Source organism: Octodon degus, unplaced genomic scaffold (assembly GCF_000260255.1).
Source record: "Octodon degus isolate 3935 unplaced genomic scaffold, OctDeg1.0 scaffold00001, whole genome shotgun sequence".
Classification (NCBI taxonomy): Eukaryota; Metazoa; Chordata; class Mammalia; order Rodentia; family Octodontidae; genus Octodon; species Octodon degus.
The window spans coordinates 6348952-6372018 of record NW_004524577.1 but is presented as its reverse complement, the minus strand read 5'-3'; the positions used below and the strand labels follow the sequence as shown (position 1 = coordinate 6372018).

At 57.5% G+C, this 23067-nt stretch overlaps 1 protein-coding gene across 1 annotated transcript in view; it reads left to right on the top strand.

The window, feature by feature from the left end:
- Positions 1-23067, top strand: part of Gtf3c1 (general transcription factor IIIC subunit 1) — a 74330-nt gene that overhangs the window by 24612 nt on the left and 26651 nt on the right. The window contains exons 7-19 of the mRNA XM_004623138.2: positions 8207-8368; positions 10776-10891; positions 11930-12242; positions 12890-13104; positions 15362-15498; positions 16409-16562; positions 18291-18394; positions 19271-19455; positions 20549-20755; positions 20896-21041; positions 21695-21792; positions 22121-22217; positions 22304-22481. Coding sequence (XP_004623195.2) covers positions 8207-8368; positions 10776-10891; positions 11930-12242; positions 12890-13104; positions 15362-15498; positions 16409-16562; positions 18291-18394; positions 19271-19455; positions 20549-20755; positions 20896-21041; positions 21695-21792; positions 22121-22217; positions 22304-22481 — 2112 coding nt within the window. The remainder of the gene's footprint in view (positions 1-8206; positions 8369-10775; positions 10892-11929; positions 12243-12889; positions 13105-15361; positions 15499-16408; positions 16563-18290; positions 18395-19270; positions 19456-20548; positions 20756-20895; positions 21042-21694; positions 21793-22120; positions 22218-22303; positions 22482-23067) is intronic.

Below are 23067 nucleotides of genomic sequence, written 5' to 3'. Positions count from 1 at the left end.
TGATTAATTTCCCCTTGAAAAATATTTCTGTATGTAAAGTTAACAGTGTTGCCTACTTTCTTTTTTTTCTTTTTCTTTTTTTTTATTTTTTATTTATTTATTTGTGTGTGTGTGTGTGTGGCCAGCTCAGCCCACCAGGGGGCGGGCTGGCTGGCATGTGGTGCTGGGGGATTGAACCGCGGTCCCTGGGCTTTGCTGAGTTTGTTTTAAGTAGGCGCTTTAGACCACTGAGCCATCTCACCAGCCCCAAGATTTCTTTTTAAGTCAGAAGCAGCAAAGTGATCAAGGGGTGCCAACTGCAAAGTGAAAATTACCTTAATTAATGATTAAGATAAACGAAGCAAGATAGAACTATTGAGAGAAGGGGGGGTGGGATGTGAAATTTACAGAGGTGTGAATTCTGGGCTTGAGGGTCTTGTGCTGGCCTGGGCCGCCTCCCCTGCAGCTCACCCTTGCCGCCAGTGGGCGCCCCCCTCACCTGGCAGGAGCTCCCATCGCTGTCCACCCCAGCTGTGCTTTGGAAAGAGTACGCTGGTAGCCAAGGGATAAGACTGGGGCCAGGAAAACTGACCGGGGCCGTGGTGTGCCTGATGAAGCGGCCCTTTCTAGGGCGCACCCAGCAGATTGCAGGCCAGGCTGCGGTCTGAGCTGGGCAGCTGAAGGCCAGGGCAGAACTCATGGGCAGGTGGTTGTCAGCCGCCGTCACGTGAGGGCGCCAGGAATGGGACTGAGGTGTGTTCTGGTGAGTGAGGTGGTGCCACCTGGCTCAGGAACCTGTGTGACCATTGTTCTTAGCGCTGTACTGTGTACGCTGGCCTCTCCCCTCTGTTGGTCACCCGAGTCTAGAACTTGGGGACTTAATCATGTCACTAACTTGGCCCAAGTATTTCGGGGAGATGACATTGGGACTGAGTATTTGAGGATGCCTAGGACTGTAGACTGAGAGTGCTCATGTAGTTTCCACATGCCTTTGTCAGCTCCAGTACTAATTTGCTTTGTGTAATCAGTAAGAAAAACCTTGGACTCTGTGGGCTTGTGGAAGGGCTTTATAAAGGGGAGGGAACTGACAGTCTAGAACCCCAGTATCCCATTTTGGGCTCAGTGTAATTTCTTTCTTTTTTAAAAAAAAAAAAATTTTATTTATTTGTGTGTGTGTGTGTGTGTCCAGCTCAGCCCACCAGGGGGCGGGGCTGGCTGGCATGTGGTGCTGGGGATCGAACCGCGGTCCCTGTGCTTTGACTAAGCTTGTTCTAAGTAGGTGCTTTAAACCACTGAGCCATCTCACCAGCCCTCAGTGTAATTTCTTAAACTGTTAGTACCATTCTTTTTGAGACAAGGTTTTAGTACTTGGCTCAGGCTGGTCTTGAACTTAGGACAGTCCTCCTGCCTCAGCCTTCCCAGTGCCATGATGACAGGCGTGCGCCGCCACGCTGCGTCACTGCTGTTCTTTATCCTCATCTCATTGCCAAGCACGTGGAGGCGCATGGAGCTGTTCTGGTGCAGGGATTTGAGCCCAGACAGTGTGACCCAGCCTCTGAGCCACCCGGGGCCAGACTCATGAGGACAGGGAGGTGCGCAGGTGAGCGCTGCGCCCGAGCCAGGGGACCCAGGGGAAATCCCTGGGCACAGCTCAGAGGCCCAGCACTTGTAGGTTTGGACTGCCCGGCGGGCCCCCTTTCCTCCATGTTCATTCACAAGATACTTCCTAGGCTCTGTCCCAAGCTTTGTGCCTGCACAGCACGGAGTGGAACCTCCTAGCAAGGTACCCATGCCGCTGCCCGTGGCCTGCTCCGCGGTCTCCCCTCCTTGCTGCCCTTCCCCTGTGCTGCAGCGTGCCTGCTCTTTCTCACGGTGTGACTTTGCTCTTGCTGCTCCTTCTCCTGGAAAGCCCGTCCCCTTCTGCCTGATGCGACTGTCCTGCACACTCTTCAGTGTCCGCCACATGTCACTCCTCTCCTCACTGCCTGGCCCCAGCCTGCCTGTTGCATTTTGAACCCAGAAGCTGGAAGCGGAGCCCAGAGGCCACCGTAGCGGATTTCTCGAGGTACACGACTGTGCAGCTGGAGAGCACACACGCCGCATGTATTTACTCACTTAGTCCTTGCTGCCTCCAGCGCATAGTAGATGTGCTTAGCATTAGCTGTTAGCAGCGAGGAATTTGAGGCCCAGGCACTTCCTGGTGGAGGAGCTGGAACACACAGCTAGGCTGGCGTGGTCGGTCCCGGGGCCCTTTCCCCTCCTGGCTCTGCCCAGCCTCTCCTCTCTCTCACAGCCTTCTGCCGGGACAGGAAGCCTGTCTCATTCTTCTGTTTCTTTTGGACCCAGCACAAAATAAATGTTTATGGAGTTGAGTTGAATTAAAGGCCCCAAGCAGCCTTGTGACAGTTTCAGTCCAGGTGACTGGGTGGGTGTGACATTTGATTCTCCAAAGTTGTGTTTTTCCCAAAGTTGTAGTTATCCTAGTAAAGACAGAAGCAGGAACAGGCTGTTTGGACATTATTTGTGAGCCAGGCACTGCCCCGAGTACTGTGGGAAGATGCTGTTCTTGTCCCCATCTTGTAGCTGAGGAAACTGGGGCACAGGGAGGACGTTCTGCTTAGCCCGGATGCGCTGGGCAGAGGCAGGCTCCTGTCAGACAGGCTGGCTCTGGCACCCTTCTCTTAAACCTGTGCCACCCTCTTCACATCATCTCTACTGCCCTGGGCTTCTCTGTAGACTCTTCCGCCACGTTCTCCCGGGGGCTGCTTGGTAGTTTCCAGGACTCCAGGCACTGACCCTGCCTCTCACTCATAGTTCAGGGTGTGTGCTCTCCTGCGTGCTGGGGTGAGTGCCCGCCACCTGGCTCACTGACAGCCCTGCCCCTCTCTGCTGACCCGCAGAGAGGAGACCTGTCCCTGCGCGCATTTGCTCCTGCCTTGCTTTGGTTCTTCCTGGGTTAATCACAGTTGAGGTCCCACTGCACTGAGAACCAGGTGAGGGTTTTCTCTGGGAAAGTGAGAAACCCTTCACAGCCACTCTGGGTTTTCCTGCACACTGCACTGTACTTTCTTTTCTTTTCTTTTTTTTTTTTTTTTTTTGCAGTACTAGGGACCCTGCACTTGCCAGGCAAGCACTTACTTTACTGAACTATCTCCCTGTCCCTGAACTGTGCATTCTGTTAGAAATTTTGAATTCTAACCCGGCCAAGTGGTTTGGTATCGGAAATGCCAGTTAGATCACACAACCTCGCTGAACCTGTTTCCCTTTTCTCTCTTTTTCCTTTTCCTGCCCTCTCTTCCTCTTCCTCTTCCTTCTTGTCCTCTCCCACCCCCCATCCTACCACTGTGCTGCGTCTCTATCTCTCAGAACATGGTACTGTATTCTGAGACAGGATCTTACTGAGCTGCCCGGGCTGGCTGCTGACGTGTGATCCTCCTGGCTCAGACTCCCAAATAGTGGGGATTACGGGCAGGCATGCACTGCTGTTCCCGGCCAGCTCCTTCCACCATACAGGGCAGCGCTGTACTACCCTGCAGGGCTACGTGATGAGGAAACGGCTCTGGAGGCCAAGCAAATGCTCAGGAAGGACTCATCCCATTTCTGGGCCCACAAATGCCTGAATTCTGCCATCCTGGGTGTCCGATCTGGAGATCTGATGGTTCGTTTGGGTGAACTGCTGACCTCGGTGCCCCGTGTCTCCAAAGTTCCCAGGACCCGCGTGTGCGTGTGTGGTCACCCGGCTGGCTGACCATGCACACTTACCGGCGGGTCGTACCGCTCTGGTCCTTTGTCCCTGGGAAGCAAGTTCTGCAGCAGAGACCAGCGGTTGCCATTATCGGCCCCGGGTCCTCCAGGATGGGAGCTGTTCTGCAGGCAGCTCAAGTGAGGAGAGGCGATGCCCGTTCATGCTGGTATGTGTGTTCTTTTTTTCTTCTTTAAAAATCTTTTTGAGAAAGGGTTTCACTGTGCAGTTCAGGCTGGCCTTGAACTCACTTTGTAGTCCAGGCTGACTGCTTCAGATTCGCAGTGATCCTCCTACCTCAGCCTCCCTTACTAGCATTACAGGCACGCACCACCACACCTGGCTGATGTGTGTATGTTCTGTTGTTGTTGTTGTTGTTAAAATGTATTTGGTTGTTACAGGGTCTCACTATGCAGCTGGGACTCATAGTGATCCTCCTGTTTTCAGCCTCCCCAGTGCTGGGATTACAGGCACATGAGGGATTCTGGCTGGCTCAGCCTGCCCTAGGGGCGGTGCCAGGGATTGAACTGCGGTCGCTGTGCTTGCCTAAGCAGGGGCTATAGCCCGCTGAACTATCTCACTGGCCCTCCTGTGTGGTTCTCACTGACGTGTCATCCTGTCCTTTCCCCTTGTGGCATTAGCCAACTGTAATCTGGAACTGGGTCCTTGAAAAGGGAGGGAGAAATAGAAAGGATTTCAACAGTAAAAACTGAAGTTCTCTGCAGTGCTGGTCAAGGCGCCTTGTGCATGCCAGGCTCGTGCTCCACTCAGCTACAGCCTCAGCCCCCGAACACTGCTGGTGAAACTCGAGGGCTAGGAGAGGTGCGAGGGCTGGAAGACCTGGTCCCAAGGGTCCCTGGGGTCCTCGCCTGCCTGGTTTCCTGCAGGGCTCCCCACGGCCCAGAGGGCCGAGCATGTTTGTTGTCCTCGTTCACAGAGCAGGGCCCACCAACACAGAAGCCGACCCTGAACCTCTAGGCCATGCCACCTGTCCAGCAAGGTTTCCCAGAGTGAGGGTGGAGAAAGGGAAGCTTTGTTGTGTTGTGTTAGGAAGGGAACAGACATAGCCCAGTGGACAGAGGGAGCCTGCTTTTCCTCTGTGCCTGGGTTGCTGGCTACAGCTGGGGTCACAGCAGAGGAACGGGCTCTGCCCTGTGAGGCAGGCAGAGCACCCCCCCCCCCCCCCCCCCCCCCCTCACCAGCGCCACCTGGCTGTGGCACTCGAGGCCTTCTGCAAGCTCTGTGGCCTCTCCTTAGCCCCGGATGATTGAGCAGGCCTGTCCCACCCGCAGCGCCCTTCCTGGGTCACATGCTCCTGGTCAGTCCTGGGCTGACAATGCCACATGGGTCTTCGAAGAGCGTCTCACAGTGCCCAAGTACCATCCTCAGCCTTCCCCACTAGCAGCCAGACTGCCCAGACTGAATGTCACACCCCAACCCAGAGACCCCAGGAGCCACCATGACGAGGCCAGCCGTGGGGACTACCATCTTAAGTCTGCTGATTTTGCAGCATCTTCACCAGCGCTAGGGCACTGGTCATACTGGTAAGAATGCTGCTTCATCGTGGTGAACTCGGGGCGGAGAGGGGCTCTCATGGCCTGGCTCCCGGCAAGAGCAGGGCATTGTAGCACGGGCTCTGAGCAGACGCCACCTCTGCCGTCCTCACCTAGTCCCATGAGGTGGAGAACATTGCTGCTATTTTTAATTAATTAATTAATTTATTTGCGGAACCGGGGATTGAACTGAGGCCCTTGCTCTTGCCAGGCAAGCGCTTATCGTGTTGAGCCATCTCTCAGGTCCCACCGTTGCTGTTCCATTTTATTGGTCAGAAAGCAGAGTTCACTTCTCATGGTCATACAAACAGGAAGTTACAGAGTTGAGCGAGAGGCCCGTGGCCCAGCCCCCGCCCCTGTGCTCACACCTGTCATTGCAGAGGCCTTGGTGCCATGCGGTGAAAGCTGGGATGGCACAGATCTCGCACACCGCCACAGAGAGGGGCAGCGACCGAGCCTCGGGCCCCTCCCCCTGCCCGGTGAGCCCGCAGAGCTTGTGCCCCTCCTCTCACGCTGGCGCTCGAGTGCTGCTGTGTGTCGTTCCCTGATGCCTCACTCCTAAAGGGAGTTTGGCAGTGGCAGCAGTGGCGCCAGGGCTTGGGCTGGTGTCCCTGAGGTGCTGTGTGGTGCCAGTGTCCCTGGCAGCGGGGCGTCACCACTGCTCAGGCCCATTGAATCAAGGCACCCTGCCCCAACCCCTCCCTGGCGCGGGCCAGGCGTGGACAGGCTCCTTAGCTCCTTGGTGTCCTCTCGAGGAAAACGAACGTGCCGCACCTCCCTGCCAAGCCCGTGCTGAGACTCAGCTTGGAAAGTGTGTGGGAAGCCTCAGATGGCGGCCAGGCTGTGGTAGGAGCTGCAAAGGACAGTGGCGCCAGGGAAGCTGGGCAGGAGGGGATGCTGGATGGGCCTCACTACAGGACACGGGATGCTGTGGTGGCCAGTGCCTGCTGCCCCCTGGATCTGCTGGACGCTGCCAAAAGAGCTGGTGGGAAGGAGCCCCAGGCAACCCCATCCCAGGGCCCTGAGCCTTCAGGTGGTCTTCGACAGTACTGGTGGACCTGCGAGTTCCTCGTCCCCTCCTGTAGCTCAGGCTCCCATGCTGGGGGAGGACCGTGGTCCAGAGGACCAAGGCTGTGGGCCTGTACTGCAGCCATGCTGGGCTCTACCTCGTGCTGATGTGTGGGTGGTCACCTATGGGCTGGCGCCAGGCTTCGCCCGGGGCCCCTGAGGCTGCCTGTGGTGCTGTGGACCTTTTGGCTCAGGCCCTTCTCCCAGTTGGCCTCCTGGGAAAGCGGAATTCTGTGCCCTGCGATGCTTTCTTGTTCATGATGTTCACCTGCAAGTTCTGTGCCTAGGAAATCCTCTGCCTGAGAATGGACGGGGTTTCTGTGCTCTGGGGAGGGCATCGCATACCTCCTGGGCAGGGAGGGGCAGAGACCAACTGTAGCACTACCCTTGCTGCGCTCCCCATGGTAACCTGTGCCTGGCCTTGCCCAGTTCCCAGAAGCCGTTCCCATCCTTGGCTCCTAGTCCTGGCCCTCTCGGAGCTGGCTGTGACCCTCCTGCTCTCCTCTGACAAGGACCCCGTGTTTCTGCATCACGCTGCCCTGCTGACCCAAAGCAGTCTCCTCACCTCAGTATCCTTAGCCGCAGCAAGCAGGCCCTGCAGATAATCATGTCTGCAAAGGCCTCTGGCCCATGAGGCACCCGCACACAGCTGCAGGAATTGAAATGAAGGCGACTTTGAGGCCGCTGCTCGGTGGCCAGCTCTTGCAGAAATGGGATGCCTGAGCCTGCTCCTGCTGAGCGTTGGCCTCTGCCATGCTCAGGCTGTTGGGAGCTTTGGGCAGGAGATTTAACCCTTCCGTGTTTCAGCTTTTGTCCGTAAAGTGCCCGCTTGGGTCCCTGGGACCCAGAGTCAGCACATAGCAAGCGGCAGCACGCGTTCACTTTCCCTGTGCCTTTCTTGTCCTTGTCCACAGGCACATGGGAGTAATTCTTCTCTGGTATCGTTCTTGGTGAGTTGTAACAGATGCAGTCTGCCGAGAGCACATTGGCTTCTTGGAAAACTGCTGCTCAGTGCCTCGCTGCTGCTGCTGTGGTTTCCATGGCTGGGGGCAGAGCCCAGGGCCTGCACACCGGACAAGCGCTTTGCCTCTGCGCGACAGCCCAGCCCTTGCTTCTGTGATGTCTATTAGTGCTGCACAGAGTGGTCGAGTTTGCCTGTTAGTCTTGGCAGCCTTGCCTCTTTTTGGGATATTTTCGTGGTCTAAATGCCTACACTTGGAGTCATTGGAGCCAGCACTCAGTATGTGCTCCAAGGCATCTAGCACTCCTATACACCGCTGCCACACCCCATGGAAGCAGGTGTTAGCTGTGGGAAAAGATGTATTTTTTTCTTTTTTATTTTAAGACAGGGTCTCGCTGTGTAGTTCACACTCTGCTCGAACTCACTGTAGCCCAGGCTGGCCTTGAGCTCACAGTGCTCCTCCTGCCTCAGCCTCCCAAGGGCTGGGATTTCAGGTGTACACCACCATGCCTAGCTGCTTCTCACTCTTACAGCTCACCTGTGTCCTGCATGTGGCCCTATCAGGGTGCTAGGAAGATTTGAAGAAACAGGGGCCTCCTTGTCCTAGAGCAGGGTGTGAGCAGGACTCACAGGTGCGGCTGCCAGGAAATGCCTCAAGGTTCATTTTTCTCTGCATTTCTTCACCCACTTGCTCTGCCCTGCCCCCCTCCGGTCGTTCTCTCTTTTCAATGAGCAGTAATCCAGTGGCACTGATTTCCTGGCCTAGTGCCTTAGGACACGGGCTTGAACTTCATAAACACCACTGGGCCGGACCTTTCTCAGGCTCCTGTGTCTGTGGGTGACGGCTGTGGCTGCCCGGGCCCTGCTTCCATTCACCCCTGGCAAACGTGCTTGTGTTCCCAGGGACAGATATCATGGTCCGGTGCCTGAGGCTGCTGAAGGACTTCAAGAAGAAGGTGGAAGATGACCACGATGACGATGACGATGAGGAGGTCATCTCCAAGGGCGTGCCCCCGGTGGACATCGTGTACGAGCGGGACATGCTCACACAGACCTACGACCTCAGTGAGTCCAGCCTGCGGGGTGCCGCCGGGAGCCACAGGGGGCAGCGTGGCTGTGGGAGCGCAGGCTGTGGGCTGCTGCAGTGGAGCCTGGCTGCCCCTCTTCCAAGTGGCTTTGGCACAGTCTGTACAGTGGGACATGTCGGGGTCCTTCAGAGCAGTGGGTGGTGCAAGAAAGCAGAGGAGAGGGAGCTCACCAGGGATCGCCTCGGGGAATAGTCGGGGGAAAGTGCCCTAGACCTGCACAGGCTGATGCTGGAGAGCCTGCGGGTCCCGAGGTCACGGAGCACAGCAGGAAGGTGCGCCCTGCTCTGGCCCCAGCCAATGACCCACATTCAGAGTGTCTTCCACATGCAGCCCAGTCACAGTCTGGCCTTCTGCAGAAACGCCTGCACAGCAGCTTAGAGCTCACCCTCACCACCTATGCAGGCAGCCCTGCGTCCGGGCACGCTGATACCTGAAGTTAACCTTCACCTCGGGAATCGCCCCCACTGGCACATTTAGAGGATGAGTGACGTAGGATTAAAGCCTGGAACAGTCCCTAGTACGTAGAAAGCACACACACAGCAATAGCTAATTGTCTCAGTCTGGTTCCTGGTGCTGTACCTGAGGGCCCAAAACTGGGTAATTTATAAAAAGGAGTTGATCCGGAACTGGGGATTGAACTTGGATCCTGGCGTTTGCCAGTCAAGCGCTTATCCTACTGAGCCATCTCCCCAGCCCCAAGGAGTTGATTTTGACTTAGAGTTCAGGAAGCTGGAGGACTCAAGGTGGGTGTTGGTGTTGGCCCAGCTTCTGCTGTGGGCCTTGTGCTGCTCCGTGGAGCCGGGCTCTCTGGCAGAGGCCGGACATGGAGGGTAACCTCGCTTCTAGCACGACCTGCTGACGCGGTCCCAGCAGGAAACAGGTGGTCCGTGTCTGCTCAGGAGGGCGTCACACCCCCGTCGCAGGCTCCCCTCTAGGCCCGGCAGCACTATGGTGTTGAGGGTGGAGCTGCAGGGTAGAGTTTTGCAGGCCGCTCTCCCTCCTAGGACTCGCCACCGGCGACCGCTGGATATACCAGTGATGAAGGGCAAGAAAACTTCCTTTGCCCACCCTTCCCTAGACCCCCAAAACCTCTTCGGGGCAGCTGTGCCCCAGCGCCATGGCCGTGTGGCCACAGGCCCCTGTGGGGCAAGGGCAGAGCAGAAAGCCCAGTGGCCGCGGGAGGTGCAGTACTCCCCCCAGCGAGCCAGCCAGGCTGTTAGAGAACTGCTCACCCCATGAGGGGGTGAGGCAGTCCTCGGAACACAGTTTGGGAGCAGCTTGCCCCAGTCCTCTCGTCTCTGCTGGGCAGTGAAGGAACCATCCCAGCTGTCCCTTTGGATTCTGCCATTTACTTTTTTTTTTTTTTTTGGCGGAACCAGGGATTGAACTCAGGCCCTTGAACTTGCCAGGCAAGTGCTTATTCTACTGAGCTATCTCTCCAGCCCCCTGCCATTTACTTTTATGCCTGTGTGACGCAGCAGCCTCTCTGTCCAGAGTGGTTTTTCCGGCAGCTGCATCTTTGTGAACGTATCAGAAAACACTTCTGAAGCGCCCAGGAGTGTTGCTTTCGTGCGTGCCTTGCTGTGGGGTCCCCTGCCGCTCCCCCATCTCTTCCTAGCCCTCTCCATCACAAAATAGCAGAGGGAGCTGAAAGGGGCCCCTGAGATATAGGTGCAGTAGCAACGCTGAGAAACAGCAGCTGGCAGGAGCCAGCAGGAGCCGGCAGGCGCACAGCACAGATTACAGGGCCCGTCCTCAGCGAGGCCTTCACGTCGGCTCAGTGCTGCTGTTTCCTGCCTGTCCCTGCTTGCTCTGAAGTCTGTGGTGCCTGAAAGACAGGGACGTGAAGCACACGCCTTAAAAGAAGCTCTTGGAGCTGGGCGCGGGCACGCACACGTCTAGTCCCGGCACTCGGGGAAGCCGAGGCGGGAAGGTGGCAAGGTTCGGCAGTTTAGCACAGATCCTCTCAGCATAAAAAGGGCCGAGATGGAACTCAGCGTGAAGGGCCTGGATGCAATCCTTAGTGCTGGGGAAAAGTCTTGTTTTAAATAATTACTTTCCTTTTTAAAGGAGTCAGTTTCATTTATCTGAAAAAGTTCATTGCTGAGAAAGTGGTAATTTCCTAAGTAAGAGTGGAGTCTAGAGCGCCATGGATCACTTGCTCACGGCTTTTTCTTTATTGTTCTAACGTGGAGGAGCCAGACAGCATGGGTTCCCCCAAAGTGAGCTGCTGGTGTTCTGAGCAGCATAGTAGTCTTCGGTCCTGGGAGGCCTGCAGTCTTCGGCAGCAAGGGACACGGCGGCCTGTTGTGCAGCCGCTGGCCGTGGGGTGACTGCAGTGCTGCGTGGCGCAGAGCCCAGGCTCACAGCGCTCTTCCTTACAGTTGAGCGCAGAGGTACGAAAGGAATTTCCCAGGCCGAGATTCGCGTGGCCATGAACGTGGGAAAGCTGGAGGCCAGGATGCTGTGCCGGCTGCTTCAGAGATTCAAGGTTGTCAAGGTAACCCCGCAGCCCCCTTCTTCGGGTGTGCACACTCTGACTGTGGCAAGCGCCCCAGGCAGTTGCAGAACAAGAAGCCCGGCCTTTGGCACCCGGCTGGCAGGCGCCACCATGTCATGTCTCCCCCTCACCGTGGCCTTCATGTGTTTCCATTTTTTGAAAGCTGAAGGAGTTGTCAGTGTGGAAGAGTCATGGGGTGAGGCAGGGCCATTCAGCACCTCTTCTGTGTAGGGCCAGGCAGCGCAAGCTGGCCAGTGCCTGTCCACCCGCCCTATCTCCCTTCTGTGACTTCCCTTGGACCTGGGGCCATCAGGCTACTAACCGGCCATGGCTGGTGCTCTCCCTTTGTCATTTACACTGGTATTGCAGCACCTCGATGACTTACATCGTCAGCATTCCAGAACTATAATGAAATACTTGGGGCAATTGATTTTTAAAGAGCAAAGGTTTATTCCAGCTCATGGTTCTGGAGGTTCCAGAAAACCTCAACCATCAAGTGGCCCTGTTGCTTCAGGCCTCTGGTGAGGCAGATGTAGTGGTGGGGGCTCTAACGACTTAGAGCTTAAATGGGGGAGGGAATGACCAATCCCTGACCCACTTTGAGGGCATGCCCCCAATGGCCCTGGGCCCCCCTCCACACCCCAGCAGCGCCACCCGGCACCAGTCCTTTAGCGAGGACCTGTTCGGGCACTCCTCCAGCCACAGCAGCCCTCCGCCCTCTTCCTGCCTGCCTTTGGGACATTGGGCGGGAAGGCAGGATTACAGCTGAGCCAATGACGGCAAGGTGTATAACAGACACGCTGCTGTTGGCGTGGTCTGTGAGCCAAGTCCCACGCTAAGCACGGTAGCGACTTAGAAGCCTGCGTGAGCGTCTGGGCCTCGTGGAGCTCAGGGCGGCAGAGGGGAGACCTCTGGCCGCTGGGAGAGGCAGTCCTGAAATGCTGAGATGGGGGCCCGGGGGAGGGAGAGCCAGGTCCCGAGTGCCTGTGCCGGGCAGCACAGTACCCCTTCTGAGCGTGCGGCACCGTCCAACTGCAGGGCTTCATGGAGGACGAAGGGCGGCAGCGGACCACCAAGTACATCTCCTGTGTCTTCGCCGAGGAGAGCGACCTGAGCCGGCAGTATGCACAGGAGAAGGCCCGGGGCGAGCTGCTGACCACCGTGAGCTTGGCCTCCATGGGCGAGGAGCCACTGCCGCCCGAGGGCGAGGACACCTTTCTCTCGGAGTCGGACAGCGAGGAGGAGGGCAGCAGGGGCAGCAAGCGCAGGGCCCGGGGAGCGCAGGGCCACGCGAGGTCCTCTGTGGAGTTCGGGCCTGGCTGCCAGCCTCATCACTCCACCCCGACCAAGGGTAGGAAGCACTCCGGGCTGGGTGGCAAACACCCAGGCCTTCCTTTGTGCTGCCTCAACTGGGGCCGCTGGCGTCCTGTAGTCCAGGGTCAGTCGGGGGGTCTGTCGCCTGTTGCTCTCAAGGTAGTTCCTAGGAAGTGTTTTGTTCTGTTTGTGTGTTTTTGTTGTGTTTGTTTTTTGGTTTTTTTGCAGTACCGGGGATTGAACTCAGGACTTTGCGCTTGCCAGGCAAGCACTTATTCTACTGAGCTATCTCCCCGGCCCTAAAATGTTGTTATTATTATTATTTTTTTTTTCTTTTTGGTATTTTTTGGGAAGGGTCTACAGGGTGTTCAGCGTCTCACTACGAGGTCAGACTCATAGTGATCCCCCTGTTTACACCCTCCCAAGAACTGGTGGTTCTGTTTTTAACTGCTATGGAGATGACATCACATAAGCTTCCTCTGTCTATTCGGAAATCTTCAGGCTTTTAAGTTACGTGTAGAACACTGACTAAAAGACCACAGAGGGTGGGGCACTCGCAGGTCTGTAGAGCAGTGTGCAGTCTCGGGTGAAGAGGGGCCTGCGCTGCGTGCTGGGCCCCGGGCTGCCAAGTGCAGAAGCCCTCCTGCCTCCCCTCTGATTTCTCTGTCCCCGGCCTCTTCGCAGGTGGGTGGAAACTCCTCAACCTTCACCCCTTGAAGAAGCCGCTGCCTTCCTCCCCCGGGGCTGCCGAGGAGCGCACCTCCCGGACCTCTGGGGGCAGGGACGCCCTGGACACCAGCAGCTCTTCGGACCTCAGCATGTCCTTCGGCTCCCACTGCATGGAGAGCAGCAGCGGTGACATAGCCATGATTGAGGAGGTCCGGGTGGATAATCCCAAGGTCAGTGGTGGAGGTCCGGGTGGATAATCCCAAGGTCAGTGGGGGGGCTGGGCTGCAGGGCGGGCCTCTGTGGTGGTGGAGCGAGGACAGTGCAGAGTCCGCATGACAGTGTCGGATGCTGAGTGTGGCTGTGTCCCACCGCTGGGGCGCTGCAGGGAGTGACAGTGCTCTCCCATGCCTCCTCCTCCTCCCTTTCCTCCTTCCCGTGCCGCCTGGGCTCTGGGTGGAAATCCCCGGCCTCACTGTTCGCCCCAGGGCTTTGACTTCCAGTAGCTTGCTCTTTTCACCTGCAGTAGGCCAGTGTTGCTCCCTGGAGAACATTCGGCAGTGTGGCTATGTCCAGGATTGTCTCGATCGTCACACCTTAGGGAGGGGTCTACTTACGTGGAGTAGGGAGAAGCTGAGGTTTTGCTTCTGGTCGGTGTTCAGAGCCCAGGGCTCGCCGCTGCTCCGGTGAGCTACAGCCCCACCCCAGCCCCAGGATTCGGTTGCTTCTCCTTCTTGTGGCAGTGCAGCATCCAGTTAGGATGGCAGCGCTGCCAGGCCTAAGAAGCCCTGTCAGATGCAAGGCCAGCGTTCTTTGCAACAAAAGTAAGGTAACTGGCAGGGGAGACAGCTCCGCGGCATAAGTGCCTGCCTGGCAAGTGCGAGATCCTTAGTTCAATCCCTGGTTAGGGAGTGAGGGTGGGATAAGGTAACCATAAAATAGAAAGGAAAAACGTTCTGACCAAATACAGGTATGTGTCAAGGTATTAAATAAACAGGGTCAAACGAACACGTTTCCATCAGTGCAGTTGGAAGGACTAAGACAGCCGAGGCAGCAGTGCCCTTCTCATTACGAGCTGCAGTTTGTCCTGTGCTGTATCCTTTGTCACCTAAAGGTGCCTCGATATTGCCAGGACTTGGCAGAGTGGGGGGTGAGGCGGCAGGCCTGGGACCGCCCTGTGATTAGGCAGCCAAAGGCTGCTCTTTGATTCAGGCTCCACGACCCTGGAAGGGAGCCAGGCCCCCGGGGATCCCAAACCTGCCTGTCCGGTGAGTGGCTGCCTGGGCCTCAGTGCTTCTGCGTTCCTGGGGCAGGGCCTGGCTTTGGTTACGTCCGGAGCAGAAGGCACAGGGCCTGCCACGGATGTTTCTAGACCCGCTGAGCCCTTCCCAGAGTGCTGGACACCTCCTCCCTGTCAGGGTGTGCGCGTGGTTTGTGTTGTCAGGGCTGCCAGCGTTGACCCCTGCTGGTCCACTGCGCTTTGCCCTGCCTGTCTTCCCAGCGTGCGCTGCCTTGGAGCTTAGAATTCCTGGAGCTCTGTGCTCCTGGAGCTCTTTCTCTTTCTGGTAGAAATCCACTCCCAGAGTGACAGCAGTTTTGTGTCCCTGTGCAAAAACGTTCTGAGAAAGGCAGCCTGTGCTCTCCTTGGGGGCTGCTGGGAGTCAGGAAAGCAGCCGCTTCATTCATAGGCATCTCCTGTTTTGTAGAGCTTCTCTCCCTCCCCTCCTTGTGAAGGAGCTGTACCCGATTGACTGAGGCCCGCAATGGGCAGGATAGGAGCTGCACTTGCGCCTGCCTGGTGCCTTCTTGGCTGGGTCTTGGTCCTATAAGCGTTGCTCTAAGTGAGCAGGTGCCCAGCAGACCCTGCCCAGGCTGCTCTGCTTGTGCTAGAGGTTTGCGAGGAGCGCTTTGAAGTTTTCACGATTCCTTCCCACTCAGGTTTCACATTTGGGCTTTAGTATAGGTTGATCAAAAGGCAGGTGATACAGGTTCACTTTAAGCTGTGGAACACAGGAAGGAGGCATAAAGAGTGACATGAACCTCTCAGTAGAGCTAAAAGGGGAAGCGCAGGCACCCCTACCCTTCTGCCTTTGTGTCTCTGTCTCTGCCTTTGTCAACTGGTTGCCTGCAGATTTGCCAGGGCTCCTCAGTTTGCAGTCTGAAGCTGTCCAGTGGGAGCCTGGGTGGGTCCTTAACCCTGAGCCCTGGGTTCCCCTTCTGTGAGAGGAGAGCAATAATAAGACTCTTGGCTTGGACTGTGGAGCCTGCTAGAGACCTCAGTGAGGATGCCAGCCCCTCCCACCCCTGCGGAGGAGCCAGGCAAGCCTGGCATAGCAGGGCTGCTGTGCTTTGGGGAGGTCAGGTCGTGTTCCGTCCTGGGTCAGCACTGAAGGAGGAGCATGGTGGGTCCTGTGCAGGCACCGGAGATGGGCGAACGCCTGCGGGTGTGGTACCTGCCCAGCCCTGCGGAGCGCTTCATGTCCTCCTCAGGAGAGTGGCAGCTCCCAGAAGGGTGGGAAGTACAGCACAGGCCTGGAGAAGCCCCACAAGACTTACCGGCTGCTGAAACGCCGGAACCTGATCATAGAGGCCGTCACCAACCTTCGCCTGATTGAGAGCCTGTTCACGTAAGTGCTGCCCGGCCGCCCGTGTGTCGCTCTTCACTGTGACAGTCACGTCCTGCAGCCAGCAGACTCGTGACCTCTAGGTGGTATGGATATTGTTCAGAAATGCAGACGTTAGGAGAGTCTGTGTACTAGGCAGGAGAGAGCGGTCCAGCAGGAGAGGGGTCAGCGGGGACCATGCATTTGGTGTTCTTACCTTGCTGGGAAGGAAAACGTAGACACCCGAACAGGTGACTTTCCCTGTAGCTCCTCTTCCTGGGGCCTTCTGTGCCTATGACATCTTCAATGAAAGAAGAAGCCGAAGGGGCTCGAACAACACTGTGGAGCCTGGGGAAGGGCAGAGCCTCAGATCTGGGCTGGTCCTCAGACCCCCCACGGCCACCACTGCCCAGGTGTCACCATCAAGCCCCCTGAGGCAGGCAGTATAAGTGCACCTGTGAGAGGGAGCCTTGACTGCAGCCACCCACGTGGGTTTCGCACACCAAGCAGGACTGGGGCGGGGCGGGGCCATCTGCCTGGGGGCGTTACCTTGGTCCTCTTGAGGTAAGTGCTGGAGTGTGGCACCGTACACCGAGAGCCAAAGAACTATAGGTGCAAAGGTGCAGTGCTGAGCTGGAGCCTGCCTTAGCTGAGCGCTGTTAGCACGCAGGCTCGTGCAGACAGGTGGCTGTCCTTGCGCTCCAGCTCTCTGCTGCCATCACTACAGGTCCTGAGGCTGCAGGGCTCACTGGGGACAGGCACAGGCCTCCAGCCCGCTGCTCATCACCCGCAAGGCAGCCTTTCCAGCATGGCGAACAGCCGTCATTCTTCGCTAGTTTCTCTTTGATGACAGTCACTGTGTCTCTGTTGCCCTGTTGAGAACGGCCTTCCGTGGCGAGGTGGGGGATGTGAGCTGCTTGTTCTGACGTCGCAGGATCCAGAAGATGATCATGGACCAGGAGAAGCAGGAGGGCGTGTCCACCAAGTGCTGCAAGAAGTCCATCATCCGCCTGGTGCGGAACCTGTCTGAGGAGGGCCTCCTGAGGCTGTACCGGACCACGGTCATCCAGGACGGCATCAAGAAGAAGGTGAGCCCCGCACGCTCTTGGAGCGGGCCAGGGCTGTGGCACTCTCCTGGTCCGGCTCCTGTCACTGCTGCTTTGTGTACATTCTGCAGCGTGCGTCCTCCAGGGTCAGAGTAATTTGCAGCTGGGCGCTGGGGCAAGGACGGATGCTGTGGTGGGACTGTCCCTTAATTTCTTTTTTTCTGGTGATGTTTTTCATCTCTGCCTTTAAGAGAGCACCCCTCTGATACTTTGTTTTCTTAACAAGTGCCATTTTTGCTTTTTCCTCACTTTATCTTACTGATTGAGAAATCTGAACTACAAAGCAGCTCAGTGAGTGACTTAAACGCAGCATCTTCTCTTGCGTGTTGGCAGTGCTCGCCTGCCTTCATACCTGTTCTAAGTTTCTGAAACAGAACAGTAAAGTTCGCATTGATGCAGCCCCTCTGTCCCCAGCCGGCCTGTCACACATGCCCTTGAGCACTGGCCAGTGGCCAGTGGCCCTGGTACTGAGCAGGAAAAGCCCAGCGCACCAGATCCTCCCCCGAACTCAGGACTAGGGAGAGGGCAGTGGTGCTCGATCGGCTGTGCTTCCTGCTGCGCTTGGGTGCTGTTCCACCAGGCCGCGCCAGAGGCTGGAGCAAGGGACAAGGGCAACAGCTCACCTGGGGTCACACATGCGCTGTGGAGGGAGCCTCGGTCACTGGGTGGCACTGCCATGGCCTGCTTTCCAGATGCAGAGGCTGCAGGGTTGAGAGTGTACCCCGGCCAGCTTCGGAGCCAGAGCTGAGGTTTGCTTCTTGGCAGGGCTTGCCCTGGCACCTGGGGCCCAGGCTGCCCCTGTGTCCTGCCCTAGCCACTCTGCCTTTGAGAAGCAGGGGAGAGTGAGGAAATAGAACTGCCGCCATCGTGGACTTCGCTGTTCAAAGACTCTGAAATGTTGCCCAGCTGTACCTCACTTTAGTCTGCCGCAAAGAAATTACAGCGCAGAGGGGGTGGTCGGGGGTCCTTACTCCCCAGCTGAGCAGTGGGGGGAGACTGGGTCACTTGGGCCCCTTATATCACCTTTAGACACAGTTGTGTGTTTCACACTTGCACACCTGCCTGAGTCCACTTTTGCCACAAAGCTGCTGGCCAGGGTCGACACTGAAGAAACCCCACGTGGCTGCCAGCAAAGCCTTGCTCTCCAGAGACCCGGCGCTGAGGCTGCTGTCCCACCCCCATCCCCGCCTCCTCTCAACTGCTGCCTTCCTGTGTTCATCTCAGGCTCCTGTGAGCCGCCTGCAGGGTTCTGCCTCAGACAAGAAGCAGCTCTTAATCCTCTGCCAGATTGTTGAGGGGTGGGTGTGGCCGGTGGGAACCCATGACAGTGACAACCCTCTCAGCTTGGGGGTGTAGAAAGGCCACCCGACTCCTCCGTGGTAGACACGTGGATGTCCACTGGGGCCAGAGCAGCGGTGGGAAATGCTCAGACTGGGGAGCAACCCCCGTGGCCGTGGAGCTCGGTGCGCTGGGATAGCCCAGCCATGGAGCTGCAGGGCGCATGGCTGTCCCAGCTTTGGCCGCTGTTGCTTCCAGGGTTGCGATGCCACCAATTGTAGCAGCAAACTTTTGAGCAAGACGTTTTCCTTCCCTCTGCCGGTGGTCTCTGGAGAATGTCAGTAAGAACAGGTAGAGCTGGCATCCACCAAGGAGCCTGCTTCTGGAGCTGTAGCTTGACTGCCCTTGGGGTGCCCTGACCTTCCTCTGCAGGTGGACCTGGTTGTGCACCCGTCCATGGACCAGAACGACCCCCTGGTGAGAAGTGCCATCGAGCAGGTTCGCTTCCGGATCTCTAATTCAAGCACAGCCAACAGGCAAGTGGTGGTGCCAGGGGAAGCCAGTGTGAGGCCGCCCGGCCTTGCAGCCCTGCCTGAAGCCATTCGGTGTTGACTGGCACCAAAACAGTTACTCGCTTAGGGTTTGTGGTTCTTTGTCCCCTCACCTGAACAGGGATCAATTTCTTGATTCTTTTTTTTTTTAAATTTATTTATTTTTTTTTGTGTGTGTGTGTGGTCAGCTCAGCCCACCAGGGGGCGGGGCTGGCTGGCATGTGGTGCTGGGGGATCGAACCGCGGTCCCTGTGCTTTGACTAAGCGTGTTCTAAGTAGGTGCTTTAGACCACTGAGCCATCTCCCCAGCCCCAGTTTCTAGATTCTTTAAGCAAAACAAAGCTCCATGTTGTTAATTGGAGTTTATCTGATTGAGCGCATTAGGACTGTCCCCACCACAGGCCTCTGATGTGTGGAAATGGCTCTCAGAACGACTCCAGATGATTCCCCTTGGCTTCCTCACGTTCTGCCCAGTTCAGCCCCGGAACCCCCTAGGGGGCCAGGATACACCTTGGTGGGGTGGGAGGAGCCCTCAGCTGGACCCAACCGAGAGGCCATGGCCGGGAGGCTACCCTGTCCTGTGTGGGCCACCGTGTACGGGCCACACAGAGTGGGTCAGTCGCTGGTTGCTCCCCTAAATTCCTGGTGTCTGGCATCTGCGAGAACACCTGAAGTCTCCGCGCGGTGGCTCGCAGGCTCCAGGCAGCAGCTGCCCCAGGCGCGCAGGTGGCCCTCAGCCTGCATGTCCCACCACCCCACGAGGCCTGACTGACACCCGCTTGGCCTCACCCCCTGGCCTCGGCCTCTGCTCCCAGCCCTGGTGTGTCCAGCGCCCCCCGACACAGTGTGCTTGGCCTGCAGGATCAAGGCTCTGCAGCCTCCAGCAGCCACAGAGGAGGCAGAAGAAGAAAGTCAGGGGCAGGAGGAGCCCAGCGGGTCAGGAGACACCGATGCGAATGCTTCCTCCAAGCCAGACGGCGTGCGGGCCAAAAAGACGGATGAGAAGATGGGAATAGCCCCGATGAAAGACTACCAGCCCGTTGTTGGTAAGGGGCAGCTCTGCACATGGTGGCCAGATCCCGTCTGCTCACACGCTGATGCGTCGGTCCCCGGGATCCCTTGCATTCAGGCTGTGGGCTGCAGCCAGACAGGGAGAGCTGCTGGGCGGCCGAGTTGGGCTGGTCACGTCACCTCTGCTGCCTCAGTTTCCCTCTCTGCAAATGGGGGTTCTTGTCCCACAGACCTCCCAGGGCACTGAGAAGCAAAGGTGATAGGTGCTAGACCCTGGTGTGAGGTCTGGTTTACAGCGATGAAGCCCTGCTGCTCGGTGCCCGAGGCATGGGACACCTGATGAGCCACGGGAAACCTTCCCTGTCCTGACCCCACACACCCCTGCCACTGGGGACTTCTGCTTTGCTCCACACCTTGCTACTCCAGTGTGAATTTGTGCCAAGCCAGTGCAGGGAGCTGGGGCTTTGTAAATGAGGCTGGACTCAGGCCAGGCACAGTGTGCCAGCAGGAGGGAGGGCCCCAGCCTCTCCTAGGTGACAGCCTCCGCGAGGCAGCAGACATGGGCGTAGTGCGCGCAGCCTCCTTTGCCAAGGGCACCAGTGGCACATGGTAGCCTCACACTCCAGGTTTCCTAGTTAGTGCAGCGCGCCTAGCTCATAGTCGACCTCCGAAGCGGCAGGGTGGGCCTGGGCAGCTGCTGGCCCCACTGTGTCAGCACTGCCCCCGCCAGCTGCCACACCTGCCCCCTGTTGCCGGGCAAACTGAGGGAACAGCTTATTAGTAATAAGAAAGAATACACTTCTCAAGAGACCTGAGACTTGAGGGTGTTTGGCAGTCTGTGTCGGGCCAGGAGCCCTCCTCTGTGGCCCCACATGCCTGCATAGCCCTTTCCTTCGGGGACCAGAGGGCCTGGCTCACAGGCCCAGTGCCAGGGAGGCTGGTCCCAAGCTCTGGCTTAGCCCTCGCCCCTTTTGTGCTTCTCTGCACCAGCAGTCTCCACAGGGTGTGCAGGTGTAGGTTCCACTAGAAAGCAGGTGTGAGCGCGTGTGCCACCCTGTCCTTGCACCTGGGCACGGTGCCACTCCATTGTGTGGGATTTCTGAGCCTGCGTGTCCCTTCTCGCCTCAGTTCCCGGCCTCGGCCGCTCCCTTGGGTTCCTGCCCAAAATGCCTCGCCTGCGGGTAGTGCACACGTTCCTGTGGTACCTGGTCTATGGGCACCCGGCCAGCTACATGATGGACAAGATAGTGTTCGGCAGTGAGAGGAGAGGAAGCAGGGACAATCCCGACGCCACCGTCACCTGGGAGGCCGAGGTGGAGCTATCCACAGAGACAGGTGAGACTGTCCTTACTTTGTGACCCTGAGGCCCCGCCCCTGGCCCTCCTTCCACCTGCCAGGCCGGCTCTGCCCAAGCTGGGGGGGCAGCACTCCTGGGAGGACCCCGTTTCTGGGAGTGACCTCGAGCGCTTTTCCAGTGTACGTGGATGACGTCTCCTGGATGCGCTTCGTCCCGCCCATCCCGGTGCATAGGGACTTCGGCTTTGGCTGGGCGCTTGTGAGTGACATCCTTCTCAGCCTGCCCCTCTCCATCTTCGTCCAGATCGTGCAAGTGAGCTACAAGGTAGGCTGCTGGCAGCCGGCCAGGGGAAGTAGCCCAAGGGTTGTGTATTCTTCTCCATTAGGTTAGATTACATTAGAATTGAGAGGTAATGGGTGGAAGGAAGGACAGCGGGTAGGCAGGAAAGGAGGAGGGCGGCCCTACGTAATACGCGGGCATGGTGGGTAGGAAGAGCTATGGTGCAACAGTAAAGCAGGATTTTTTTTAAGGAACTTGGTAAACAGAGAAAGGAAAGTATAGGAGTTGCCCATAATCTCATTGCTGAGAGATAGTCACTGCTAATTTTTTGGTACACTTGCTCATTTATTTATTTATTTATTTTATTTTACTTTATTTACCCTATCCCATTACTTTCTGCGGACCAGTATATCATTTTCCACACCATTGCATTTGTTAACTTGATATTAAGTAGTTTCACAGTTTCCTTAGGGTACCATAGAACGGCTTCAGAGGAGATGGGTGTCTTCATCTTTTTGGATTTTTGTTTTTAATATATATAAGTAAATAAATTTGCCCCTTGCTTCTGGGAGCTGTCTGCAGTTCGCTGCCCCCAGTAGGGCGGCAGAGGCCCAGGAGGTCCTGGCGGTGGCTGTCTGCGTGAGCCCCGCCTGCGCCGCCCGGCCCTCCAGCCCAGCTGAGCCTGCGCTCCCCTCCAGGTGGACAACCTCGAAGAGTACCTGAGCCACCCTGTGAAGCAGCACACGCTGATCCGCTTCCTCCCCAGGCCCATCCGGCAGCAGCTCCTGTACAAGAGGTGAGGCCCTTGGCCCCAGCCCGCACCACACAGCCCCCTCGTCAGCCTCCAGGGCTTCCTCTTCAGGACGAGGGATGGGCCCTGCCTTCAGTGCACTGAGCTGGAGGTTTTCACAAATTAGCCCCGAAGGAGTGTGACGTGGCCCATTTTATTACTCGCTTTTGAGTACCACGTCAGGTGTGCTGCCAAGGTGCAGCCAGGAGGCTGTCCCCTGGGTCTGGCTCCCTTCCTGTTGCTGCCGTCACTTCCAACGCGAGCTGCGAGTGTGGTCAGCCCTGTCCGGTGGGGTGGCCCCGGTACAGCATGGTGGCAGCCGCCTCCCTTGCAGGCGCTACGTCTTCTCGGTGATGGAGAGCCTGCAGAGGCTGTGCTACATGGGGTTGCTGCAGTTCGGCCCCACAGAGAAGTTCCAGGACAAGGACCAGGTAGTGCCGGCCGCCGAAGGGTGGGGCACCCCGGCCAGCCCTGTGCTGACCCATCAGCCCTCCTCCCCACTGCGTATTTTCTGCAGGTCTTCGTCTTCCTGAAGAGGAACGCGGTCATCGTCGATACCACCATCTGTGATCCGCATTACAACCTGGCGCACAGCAGCCGGCCCTTCGACCGGCGGCTATATGTCCTGAACTCCATGCAGGATGTGGAGACCTACTGGTTCGACCTGCAGTGCATCTGCCTCAACACCCCACTAGGTATGTCGCTCCGCTCTGCAGGACCCTGCTGTCCCCTCCTTCCTTTGTGATCTGCCAGAGGCTGCGAGTGATTCTGAGGCTGCTCCCCAGGCCCAGGGCCTTGAAGTCAGGGCCTGGGGGCGGGGACCCAGTTAAAGGCGAGTACTTGCCTTTGTTCTTGGGCTTGTTGAATAGGTATTTATCAAAGCCCTGCTGCGTGTCATCTCCTCTGCCTGGCTACTTAGTGGTAAGGATGCAGCCTGTCCCTCCTCACACTTGTGTCCTAGTGAGAAGGAGACACAGCTCACCAGAGCACCTAGTGTGATGCGTGCTGCAGGCAGCACGTGGGCGACATGGGGTCCAGGGCAGATTAACGAGGTGCTCACAGTCCACTTTCCCTTGTTCTGCTGCACCCTACAGGGATGAAAGGGTGCACTGCTCTGCCTGGGGGATGTGCCTGGGAGAGCAGCCCAGAGAGGGGCAGCAACTGGGCAGCAGGCACAGTGAAGGGCCTGGGGCCGCTGGCCGGGGAGAGCGGCCCAGGGTGGGGCAGCAGGCATAGTGAAGGGGCTGGGGCCGCTGCCCGGGGAGAGCGGCCCAGGGTGGG